This window comes from Carya illinoinensis, chromosome 9 (assembly GCF_018687715.1).
Source record: "Carya illinoinensis cultivar Pawnee chromosome 9, C.illinoinensisPawnee_v1, whole genome shotgun sequence".
Lineage (NCBI taxonomy): Eukaryota > Viridiplantae > Streptophyta > Magnoliopsida > Fagales > Juglandaceae > Carya > Carya illinoinensis.
In genome coordinates this window covers 19,411,128-19,424,145 of record NC_056760.1, presented here as the reverse complement: position 1 = coordinate 19,424,145, position 13,018 = coordinate 19,411,128, and the positions used below count along the sequence as shown (strand labels likewise).

Below are 13,018 nucleotides of genomic sequence, written 5' to 3'. Positions count from 1 at the left end.
AAACCAAACGACGTCGTTGCCTTTAATTTTTTTTGCTGAGACATTTAAACAAAACGACGTCTTTTCATATGAAACAGCGTTATTTTATATAAGGTATATATTAAAAAAATATAATAATATATGGTCAGTCGGTTCAACGGTTTTCTGTGTGGTCGAACCGGGACCGAGACGACCAAAGTCGGTTTTCATTATTTTCTACTACCAGCCTACCGATTCTTTGCCAGTTCCAGCGTCCGGCGGTCGGTTGCCGTCGGTGGAGGTCAGTTCTACGGTTCTCTGTACACCCCTAGTTGATGCCTAAGCTTCAACTTCCAAAACTTTATCATACACCACACATGGTGACCCAACAATCCCTCTTCAACTTAAACACCAATGTCCACAATTCTCCCAACTGGACACTAGATCTCCAAGAGAAAGTATAACCTCAAAAATTTAAATTCCTGTGTGACTTCAAGTCACAAGTAATTCCTGAATATAATCACAACAATTACCGCCAACCATTACTTCATTGAGTATCACGCTTCAACTGAACACTTCAATCAACTTATCAAAATCTAAGGCTAAGACCTCTTGAATTGAATACTATCATATTGACTCCACTTCAACACCTACCAAAACCACTTCTTCCAAGCCAAAAAAATGAAACTAGGACCTATACTCTCCAAAATCCATACACACCCACCACTACTATGCATCAACCTCATGCACCCTTAGCCAAAACCAATAATCCTCCAAACATGAAAGTGATCCATCACTGCCATTTCCATCATCTAGACCTATATCCTCAAAATCAACAAAAATCATTCCCTAAATCTGCATCATCTATTATCCTTAAAATTGATATAGATCAAATCCTAATCCTACCACTATAACCTCAAGCTAGAAACAATCATTTTTTGAATTAGATCAATATCTTCAATTCTCAGAGAAATACACGAACTAAAGCAATACCTTCAATCCACAAAGAAATTCTATCCTTGAAAGTGCCTATATCAATAACTCTACTCTGATCAACCTCATTTTAATGGTTACAAACTAATCAATCTCCAAAATAGATCAAGGTAGCACACCAAGTTAGCAGAACTAAAATCCCAAATCTTATTAGAAATCAATCTTTCAAATCTGCAATTCTAAAACCTTAAACTATATAAGAATCATTTTCTAAAATCCTCAAGATCGATGAACCTAGATATAAAAACAATTACCTTATAAAGCTTGTAGATTCTAAAGCCCTAATTGTTATCAAATTGCTCATCAGAGTTGACAAGATCTAAAACTTATGATTTAATCTAATCCCTCAAATGCTTGTTGAACTTACTACCTTAAATCCCACAAACTTGATTCATAAAATCTATAGGGCCTCAAACCTTAAATGAAATTATCATAAATCTATCATTGAAGTTCATTGAACTTACACCCTCCCATTTTATAAACTCAATCCATAAACCCTACGAAATCTAAGACCTCAAGTATCCTAAATGATTTAAAGGTATTCCCCTCCTCAGTTGTGACTTTTAGTCCTACTCTAAAGAGATCACCTAGACTATGTTGTTACCTTCAAGTCTCGATATTATAAAAGTAAACTACATTGCTAAGAGTTCAAGCCTACTATACTAAATGTTCATGCCTAACAATAGTATTCTCGATCGTACCATCTTCCTGTCATAGCGTAACCCTTAACCCCACTTTTCAAATTAAAAATAAAACCGAATAGAACAAAATAGAACAAGATAAAACAAAACAAATTAAAATAAAATAAGTTCAAGTTAAATGAAATAAATTCAATTTAAATAAAATAAATTCAAAGTAAATCATTAAAAATTTTCTGGTACTGTGCCTACAGGACTTGTCGTTTTACCCAGAGTCGAACAACTCTGATATCACTTGTGATGCATCAACTCCCACGTACGGAAATGTAAAAATCGTGATGTCGAGACGCTGACAACACAAATCACACACCCCAAAGACACGTGCTAAGTGTGTGCACATGTAACAAATGTAAAACAAAAGTCACAGCGGATAAATTAAATTTAGTTGACTAAATACTAGAATTTTAAATACAAGTCTCCTAAAATAAAATGCCTTCAAAAGTTATACAATAATCCAATAAAAAATATCATACAAACGAAAGGTACACATCAAAAGAGAGTAACAAATCCCAAACACGAGAAAGCAACTCCAACTCACTCCTCCGATGGGGCCGATCCCTTGGGCTCACATCCTCATCTGCATCAAAATCCACGATTCTATAAAACGAAATATTAGGATTTGAATACCACGAGAGATTGTGAATCTCAATAAGTAATCAACCAAAAAATCCATGAGATAAAAACGTATTTAAACAACCAATATAAATGCATGGACATGCTGAAACATGCGTAAGACCAAAACATCATTTTTTCCAAAAATGACCAATTTTCCAACGCATGCCAAAATCCTATTTGGCCCAAAACAAGTCCATTAAAATAAACAACCGCCATTTTTTCAAAAAATGAGCCAAACATAAAACCACAATTTTTCCATAAAATAGTTCACATATCCATTTATCAAAACTCACCACTTTCCTAAAAAATAACCCATTATCCAAATTATCTCATATGCGTCATGATCTTCCCTAGGGACCTTCCTTACACCCTGGCTCCCTTCGTCACTCCACGAGTAACGACCATGTATGTAACTTCATAACGAGCGATACCCAGCTGTGCACCCAACACATTCGTGGCCAAGCATCCTCTAGCCTCAGCAGCAAAGGGGTCACGAAGTTGACACAAGAGCATTACCATCACGTCTGATCCTGTTGTTGTCTAACAACAACTCAGGAGACGTCACTTAGTATATTACGCTCCCGAATGACCAAAAGAGTTCCACCGAGATAATACCCCATGGCAGCTTGGGATTGTGATACACACACACCCAAAAATCATTCTCATATGAAAACCCAGTTTTCATTTACAATACATGAACATGCATGAAATTATGAAATGAATAACATGATACCAAACACAACATAAAAACACCAAGCATAAACCAAGTTCCACAAACAGTCTCATCCTTGAATCCAACCCGACCCCCATACTCCTCGGACTCAAACCCCAACACAACCAACAGACTTTAGAAAATCGTTAGTGCAAAAATATATTTAAATCTCATAAATTTCTTTAGAAAATCACTTACAAATCTATAAAGGCAAAATCTGGAAGATCAAGAACCCGATTTAACGCCAAAAGTGACCTCGAAATGAAATCACAAAAAATCACGATTTTTGGAACTAGAAATGGATTTCGAAAACAAGAAAATTTGAAGTGATGTTTTTGGGAAAAAAAACTGATTTACTAAAATAAAATTAGAAGATGATAGCTGGAAAATAAAAGGTTCACAGCAAGAGCAAAAATAATCAAGCAAAACCCAAAATGAACTAACTATTTTGGGCAAAACAAGGCACTAAAAGCACTCAAATTTGAGGAAGGAAAATGTGGAAATAGAGGTGAATAAAGAACCAAGAAACTAGAGCATGGACGCACGGTTTTGGCCAAGAACATAGCATGATTTCGGGAGCTAAAACAGGGCACGATTTGTGGGGAAAACAAATGGAAATGAAAGGGTTTTACATAACACAAACTAGGAATACAAAAGAAATGAAGAAGAGGAAAGATGGTGCACAGTGAGGCTTCAGATCGACTTGCAGGAAAAATAAATAGATGAAATAAAAAAAGCAAAAGAGAAGAAGAGATGGCTCAGGTTGCAGCAAAAGAGACAAAATAATTAAAGAGATAAAAAACCAAGCTAAATACCAAATGAGAATGGTGGAAGAGGGATGCGGCAACCGAATGCAGAAGAAGAAATGAGAAAATAGAAGGAGGAAGAAGAAGAAGCTGTGTGCGGCAGAGGAAGAAGGAAAGAATCAAGCCCTAAGGGCTGGCACAAAATGGCGCCATCTGAGTGAGAAAGGGGGCTGGGTTTGTAGTGAAACGGGCTGGGCCCAAAAACTGAAGGGGCTTGGCCCAAAATCAAAGAACAACCCACTAGAAACAAGTCCAATCCAAAAATAAAAATCCAAGAAATAAAAAGTCAATTAAAAACACTACAACTAAATATTAATAAAATAAAATGAATAAACCCAACAAAATAATTTAAAGCCCAACAATAAAATAATTTAAAGTAAAGAAAAATTTAAATACAAAATAATAATTAATATCAAGAAAGTACACCAAAATAAATTTCACAACTTGAAAATTATAAAATAATACAACAAACATCACGTTAAATTTAAAACAATAGAACCATTAATAATAATAATTTAAATAATTATTTAATTAAAATATACGTAAATATAAAGTAATTAAACTATGACTCTAAGATCACCACTTGACTAGACTCATAAGTCTCCAGCTTATTTGAACACGCATGCAATTTGTAATTAGAATCCAAATTAAAACTCCTTATAACGTAATAATTAATAAATTAAATGACATGCATGAACATGATGACTCTTATAAATAGAGTACTCTAACAAGTCATGGTCCCCTAACATGATATGTACATGTATGGCATCTTCAATGGTACTCGTGTCACACCCGGCAAGTTTCAAAATTCAGCACGTTTTACCATGTGATCAAAAGAAATTCCAGACGGTTTGAAACCTCTGAAGTCAACCTCACACAAATTGAAATTTTGGACGGGTTGAAACCGCGCGCAATCAATGCCAAACTTCTCGGAATACTTGGAAGTCATCATTGCAATATATGTACATGACCGATCTTGTTTGGTACGTTGTATATGGTATTGATCCTGAATATGTAGCTCTATGTATAGCTTGTACATTGATCATGATACAAGTTTTCCATTTGGACCCTCGATCTATTGAAAACCAAACGGGACGGCCAAAAACAGAAAACAAATTATCAAGAAAACCATATATACAAACAAGCAGATGAAGTATCACAATGATGTACTATTCTAAGCATTCTTGATCCAAAAAGCCGCTACTAATATTTGTATTCTTTTCTTTTAATTTCGTTGATCTTTTACCCAAAAAGTTTCAACGAGTTTTACTATATATATATATATATATATGCAATTATCACGTACTCAATTAGAGGATCGATCCAAACGCAATCCCCTCAAATTAATCATCTAATTTAACAATTCATTGGCTATTTATTGATTGCATATCCACATGATCGATCATGATCTTAATTACCTTTAATTGCAGTCCTATGATTTGAAATGCATGCCGTACCATTAATTTAATTGTAAAGTACTGAGTGTGATCTTACATGGCATATATACTTTTAGCTAGCATTAATATCTCCTTAGAACAAGGAGGCAAAACTGGTACAACAATCATCCACTAATTAATGGCTTGAAATATGGATCGGGATCGATAAAGTAGTGGCCATAGTTAAAAGAAAGCTAAAATAAAGATAACATTAATCCGTGCATGCACTACAATGATATATATCAAAGGGTGATGTTAGTGTGCCGCCCAGCCAGTTTTGACCGTGCCCACTAATATATTTAATTTTATTTTTTATTTATTTTTTTAAGATATTTAAATTTTTTAAAAAAATAAGAAAAAAATATTAATATACTTAAAATCACTTTCTTAATTATTAAGTAAAGAAAAAAAATTAAACATATAAACAGTTAAAATGAGAAGGCAAATTTAAAGGGCATACTAACTTTTTCCCATATCAAATAATGGTGGCATTGTGGAATCCTCCGCATGCAGGAGCATCTTTTGTATTCCCATGATGGTAGGAGATCATCTACGAAAAATAATTAATCTGTACATGTAAAATTAATGGTCACCACTGAGTGGACTGCCTAGTGGAGTTTTGAACGAAACAAAGAGGTATCATGTGTATTTATACAGACAAAGAGGTTTTCAAATCAACAAATATTATTAATATATGCGCATGGTAGGTGAGTTGAGTTGATTTATTTGACTATTCATGCTATATATAGAGAGGGTTGGTGCTTTCTAAAAGGTTGAAAATGAAGTTTCATTTTGGTCTTCTTCTGCAGGTTCTAGTAGGTATGGCGTAAGTTGCTGTGCAGTACTATTTCCGGGCTAAGAAGTCTTGCATGTGATCTGGCGCATTAACCGGCATCCATTCTCAGAGCCGCTTGTCCATGTCTAGGGTTTCGATATTTTAGAAGAACATGTACCCCTAACTGAGAGAGTATGGTTTTTATAAGACATATATATGTATATGTATGTTTTAAATTTAATCATCTCATCGTAATATTGTTGTACGTAGTATGTTTTATAGATGTTGTTATCATTAATTAAAAGATGAAGTCACTTGAAATATATGTCACGTGAATAAATGTGATTAGAGATGAGAGTTTTAGGATAAAAAGTACCATTATTCTAATCTCTAATAGACCAATTAATATGCCGCATCAATAATTATAACTATAGAAAAATTATATTTACAGTCGTGGAGTGTATAAGCGCTACGCAATCTTTTTAAAAAATGAATAAATATAAAATCCAAATAAATAATAATAATTTTTTAATAGTACACTCTACTCTTTTTCAAAAGAAATATTACGAAACTCTTATACATTTCATAACTGTACGTAATATTATTCATAACTATACCAAGAATAGTATTGTTGATCCAATACTAAGGCAGAATGGCTCTAGCATCATGTTGACGGGGAGTAAAAAAACACATGAAATTGGAGTAAATTAAACAATATCCTTAAAAATCCAATTAACCTTTCCTATATAAGCTAATTGTAAATATGTATCTTAGTAATTTCCAAGAAATTACGTACTAATATTGATCAACAAGCGTTACATGCATGATACATATTCAATCACCTAATAATTATAGTTTAATAATAAAAAAATATAAAAGTAAAAGGTTGGCGTGGTAAGGTGTATTGATCTAATTTTAAGAAATAATAAGTAAGTTGTGAGCATTACATAAGGTTGACGTGGTAATCAAGGTGTATACCTAGCTATCTAGCTACCTGTAGGTAGGTACGTAACTCATGACTCATAAAATGTGTTAGCATCGGCGCCACCTTAATTGTCCAACAAAAATAAAAATATATTTTTAAAATAATATTTACAATCATATAATACATAAATAGCATATTATATTTTTTTAAAATAATAATAAATATGATGTTTATATAAAAAAAAAATTAATTTTTTAATAATAAATTTTATTCTTTTTTAAAATAATTACGTAACAATTACACACTTTATAATATAAATTACTCCTTCCGAATTCATCCTTTCTTTTGGACCAATCTTTCCCAGTCTTCAAGGTGAGGTTTTACTAATTAAAATCAAAAGAAAGAGCATAATATTAATTAATTACAAGCCATAATTCCTTTATTTTCTTTTTTTTTTTTCTTTTTTGTTAAAAAGAGGTTTCCGCAGTTTCATTTTAAACTTGTTTTAATATATATAGGCACCGACACTATCCAATATTGACAACGACACTTATTCACTAAGTTAAAATATTACAGTATTATTAAATATATATATATATATATAAATAATTTGAAAGCTGCTTTTTAATTTCATGAATATTGATTGTTCTTAATTCGTTCTATTTTTGCCTCCTAGGCCAAGCTAGTTCTTTTCATTGTCCAATAAAAAGAAAGCTTCCCTGTCCTACATGGATCAATCATGTAGGGCATGCATGTCCACGTCCTACCTACATTCTTTTTTAATTTCTTGAACAGTTAATGCCATACTTTATTTGATTGATATGATCTAATTAATTAATATTAATCGAGAGAAAACAGCATTGTATTACCCACTTTATTTGTTCTTTTCTTTCCTCCAGATTCTATACCCTACTTTGTATCAAAGCTAACTCATCCGATAGTATTTGAGATTATAAGGTTATATCTTTCATTATATATTCATACTTCGCATCTACCGTGCATACCTTTTTACAACTACACACCTTCAACTTCAAAGTTCAACGATTTTTAAGAGCTGAACTTTCTACTTTTTTTGCCTTTATGGGCATTTGATTTGGTTGCATTTAAATAGTGGTCTAAGCTAAGTTCTTTATGAATAGTAATAAGTTGAATTGGTACAGTGAATTATATGAAATCCATCTAAGATAAATTTAGATGTATTTGAATGTTAAGATAAATTTAAAAATATTTATGAAAGACTGAAAAAGGTTGTAAGTCTCACCTATAAAGAGGTGTTAAGTTGAAAAAAATTATGGGTTCTACGTGTAAATAAGTTTTGAGTTTAGATGAGTTTATTAATTTGAGATATTGGTGTTTGGATGTTAAAATCAGCTTATAATTAAACTAAGCTGAATTGATTTCAATTGAGTCTAAAAATCAAACAGGACCTTAAACCACATATGTATTTTGAGAAATACTTTATATAAAGAAAAGTGCTACATATACAAAGAAAGTATAAAAAAATTAAACCTAAAAACTAATATAATTTTATGTGATCCGTTTCAAAAGTAAAATCACCATAAAATGATATAGCTTAACGTAATACATTAAATTATAAAGTTATTTTTATCATAAAATAGATCTAATAAATCACATAAAATCATATGTAAATTTACTTTTATATAAACTTTTTGTATCTTCGTCACTCCTCATATTTTTGTACCTATGTATGTAGCTGTTTATGCCTGTTTGTGTAGCTGTTTCTTCTGCAATTATTTGAAGACTACTTTAATATATAAAAATAAAAAATTCTTATAGCTTACGTGCGGCTGCCAGGAAAAAAGTGTACGTTAAGCTTAAAACGATTAATGATACGAATTCGAGTTTAGCTGCTTTGAAAAAGTGTGGAATATTTTTATGGAGATTTGAATACGATAACTGCACAAAGACAACGGTGGTTTCAAATGCTTCCCATGTGTTTCTATTTCTTTCTATTTTTCCCATTTCTTATGGGCTATCTTGCTTTAATTATATGTTGCTTATCCCAATGAACTGGGGCAGTAGTAGCAGGTGGCAACATCTTGTGGCCAAACCAGAAAGTTAGTTTAAATTGATTGACATAAACAAACCAGAATTTCAATTAAAGAAAGAATTCCTTTCTTGAAAACTTCCCTGAGACATGGATCATTAAAATTTGCTTTTAAGAACACGCATGCCCGTGTATGTATACTCTGGCCAACATCAGGTCAAACGTGGAGTAGAGGTATTTTTTTACAGGAACTTTAAGCAACAATAACGCGACTTCAACTTTGCATAACTTGCACGTTCTCTAATTGAACATAGGTCAATTTTGAGAAATTTCTCTTAATAGAAAATATTAGTTTCTTCACGGAATTATGCCTGTAGAGGGAAAAAAAATGAAACGGACAAAGGTTTGGTCACATCTATTAGACACAAACCCACTCAAATTTACAAGCCTTTGGCTAAATATCTCAACGCATAATCATCAAGGGACACTCAATTTCTCGTGAATCAGTCGTTTATATGACAATTTTTCCTTTTTTTTTTTTTTTTTTCACAAGTAGGATGTGAAAAAGAACTTCCACATTCTTTTTTTTTTCTAAAAAAAACAACGAATGCCATGATCATTTAACGCAAGATGAATGGAAAACATTTGGGATTTCTAGAATTTGTGAATGGCATGAATGGAAAGCCATGTCACAGAAGTAGCAGATTCTAGATTGAAATGGGTTTCTGTGAGTGTTGTATACGCGGTGATGTATTGGAGAGAAGTGCCACAATATTAAGGTCGTTTTCCAAAGAGGGTATGTAATTACGATGAAGACCCTTGACGCAAATCATCAAAACGTACAGTGACAAACTTGACGTTGGCCTTAGCTCAAGCACACGTCGGTGTCACCGATGGCCCATAAATAAGGGTGTTTGGCTCACCATTTTTTTTGCAGCACCAAAACAGAGGAGTAAGAACCATAACAATGGCGTCCCCAAGCCTTACTTCCTTGTTTTCAGCAGTTTTATTACTGCTGTCTGCTTCATTGGCAGCTTCAGCTTTGATTCAAGAAAGTTTCGTCGAGTGTCTCATTCTCCATTCTCAGATTTCCATTCCAGTGGCTACTACTTTTTTCAGCCCAAGTAATACTTCCTTTAAGACTGTCCTCGAATCCTCTGCACAAAACCTCAGGTATTTAGTCCCTTCAGTGCCAAAGCCTGAGTTCATCTTCATGCCGGTGCATGAATCCCATGTCCAAGGAGCTGTAATCTGTTCTAAGCAGCTTGAAATACATCTCAGAGTCCGTAGTGGAGGCCATGACTACGAGGGTCTCTCTTACGTATCCGAAATTGAATCACCTTTCATCATTGTCGACCTGGCCAGGCTTAGGTCTATCAACGTTGATATCAAAGATAACAGTGCATGGATTCAGGCTGGTGCCACTATTGGGGAAGTTTACTACAGAATTTACGAGAAAAGCAACGTCCATGGCTTCCCCGCCGGTCTTTGCACCAGCTTAGGCGTTGGTGGGCACATTACTGGAGGTGCATATGGTCCCATGATGAGAAAATATGGCCTTGGCGCTGACAATGTTGTTGATGCACGAATTGTTAATGCTAATGGCGAAATTCTCGACCGGAAAGCCATGGGAGAAGATCATTTCTGGGCTATTAGAGGTGGGGGAGGAGCAAGCTTTGGAATCATTCTTTGGTGGAAGATAAAGCTGGTTCCTGTTCCCTCAACCATGACAGTTTTCACTGTCACCAAGACCTTAGAACAGGGAGGAACAAAGATCCTCTACAAATGGCAACAGGTTGCAGAAAATATTGATGAGAATCTCTACATCAGGGTCATAATTCAACCGGTAGCTGCTGGAGCTAAAGGTGGAAAGACGATAACAACTTCGTACAATGCTATGTTTCTTGGTGGTGCTGAGAGGCTTCTCCAAGTTATGCGAGAAAGCTTCCCGGAATTGGGTTTGACAAAAAAAGATTGCGTCGAAACAAGCTGGATTAAATCAGTGCTTTATATTGCTGGTTACCCAAGTGGGACACCCCCAGAAGTTCTGCTCCAAGGGAAGTCCACGTTCAAGAACTATTTCAAAGCCAAATCAGACTTTGTCAGAGAACCCATACCAGAGACAGCACTTGAGGGACTCTGGAAAAGATTAATGGAAGAGGATGGGGCTCTGACTATCTGGAATCCATACGGAGGAATGATGAGCAAGATTTCAGAGTCTGAAATTCCTTTTCCTCACAGGAATGGAACTTTGTTCAAAATCCAGTGGCTATCGAATTGGAAAGATGGGATTAAGGAGGAGGAGAAGCCTCATGTAGACTGGATTAGACAGCTTTACAATTACATGGCTCCTTATGTTTCAAAGCTGCCAAGGACTGCATATGTGAATTACAGGGATCTTGATCTAGGGATGAACAAGGGCAAAGACACCAGCTTCATGGAGGCAGCTGCATGGGGTAAGAGCTATTTCAAGGACAACTTCTTCAGATTAGTGAGAGTTAAGACCAAGGTTGATCCAGACAACTTCTTCAGGCATGAACAGAGCATTCCACCACTTCGACTTTCTAAAGATTCCGCAAAAGGCTAGAAGATAGGGTTGGTTTGTTGCAGTATATGGCTACACAACTTTGGTCAATGCTTTTTCCCCCATGGTCTAATAAATGTTCAGTATTATATGTCTCGTATGAAATTTATGTTATGGTTTTCCTTTTTTCCCCCCCTCATAAAGTTCATTACTTGAGTTGCGCTCTCTCTTTCTTATTCTTAAAATTCCCAACCCACCCTCCTCTTCCATTTCTTGTTCATCTCTTGGTGCAGATTTGAAAGCTCACCCATTGCTGCTTTTGGAGCTCTGTCCAAATCTCTCCACTTTTTTAGAGCACATCAGTGCTCGCTTATAGAGAATACAGAATTTGAGATCTTCAATTGCCACCTTAACAAATATAAATTCAGTTATGTTATCCACACACGAGTCGGTTCAAACATTAATCAAACAATTTATTTTGCTACAATTTCCCAATTTGTTATTTTATTTGTTGTGTTGTACCTGCAATTTTATATTCTTATAAATAATATCATAATTTTGGCCATAAAAAAAATATAAAAGAGATGATTAAATTAAACTTCTCACATTTTTAAACATTTATTATAGAATGATGACATCTTTCCATAAAAGCTAGAACCATACCCACCCGTAAGTAGTCCAAGAGTAAGGGCAAACTTGTGTGCATGAGCCCATGTCATGACTCATGTGTTCGATTCTTGCTGGATCAAACCCCAATGTAAGTGGGAGGTCATAACAATGGACTGTTGTGCTAATCTCCTTTAAGAGTTCAGATTCTATAGATGAATCCTAAGGACTCTACCGTGAGATGATTCTCCCGTTACTAATTTTTTTTTTTTTTTTTTTAAATGAAAGCTAGAACCATTAGGTCAAAAACGTCTCCTTAGCCCGTTTAAAATGTCATGGTTAACAATTAATCAGTTTTAGATGGTAAATTGATTTGGGCTGAAAATGTTGTCAACTTTTCGAGTGTTTGATAGGTCAAGGACAAATGTGAAGTTGGTCAGCAATAAAATCAAGTCCCTACTCTCTAGGTCCTAGGATGTAAAATGTCCCCTACAGAAGGCATCAGCTAATTTCCAGACCATGCATTCTCTCCCTTCACCCCGAATCAGACAACCAAACTTTTCAATCCTTGGAACTTTGTAGAGGCATCCAACCACCTAGCTATTACCCGGCTGCCCTGCCGCCATCACTCGTCTTACTCACCACTGCTCTTCCTACACAACTTTCTGCCTCATCTCGTCCCTTTATCCTATTGAAACCACACTGCGTCCGATTCCAACGCACTTTCCATCTCTCTCTTTTCTTTGCCACTTCTCAAACTCTCCCACCTCAACCGGAATACTTCTTGGTGATATTTACAAATGATTTGCATGATGCACAAACATAATTGAGCCTTTGTTTTTTAATTCTCCACCAAACAAAGGAAAACAATTTCATTATCTCTAAAATAAGAATGCTGTTTATCATCCTCTTAGTCATCTCTCATCACTCCCCTACGTGGTATCAAATAATAAGATACGTAG

At 34.7% G+C, this 13,018-nt stretch overlaps 1 protein-coding gene and 1 long non-coding RNA gene across 3 annotated transcripts; one reads left to right on the top strand and one right to left on the bottom strand.

The window, feature by feature from the left end:
* Positions 1 to 1,760: 1,760 nt before the first annotated feature.
* On the bottom strand, positions 1,761 to 4,037 carry LOC122275430. Of its 2 annotated transcripts, none has more exons than XR_006228547.1 (2): positions 3,175 to 4,037; positions 1,761 to 2,246 (listed from the first exon to the last, which is right to left on the bottom strand). It is a non-coding gene; the product is annotated as an uncharacterized LOC122275430 (long non-coding RNA). The 2 variants fall into 2 exon arrangements; XR_006228548.1 differs by having other exon boundaries at positions 1,761 to 2,226.
* A 5,807-nt stretch (positions 4,038 to 9,844) lies between these two features.
* Positions 9,845 to 11,653, top strand: LOC122276628 (berberine bridge enzyme-like 15). Its single transcript, XM_043086500.1, has one exon. The coding sequence runs from the start codon at positions 9,894 to 9,896 to the stop codon at positions 11,511 to 11,513; it is 1,620 nt and encodes a 539-aa protein (XP_042942434.1). The 5' UTR covers positions 9,845 to 9,893; the 3' UTR covers positions 11,514 to 11,653.
* The last annotated feature ends 1,365 nt before the right edge of the window (positions 11,654 to 13,018 follow it).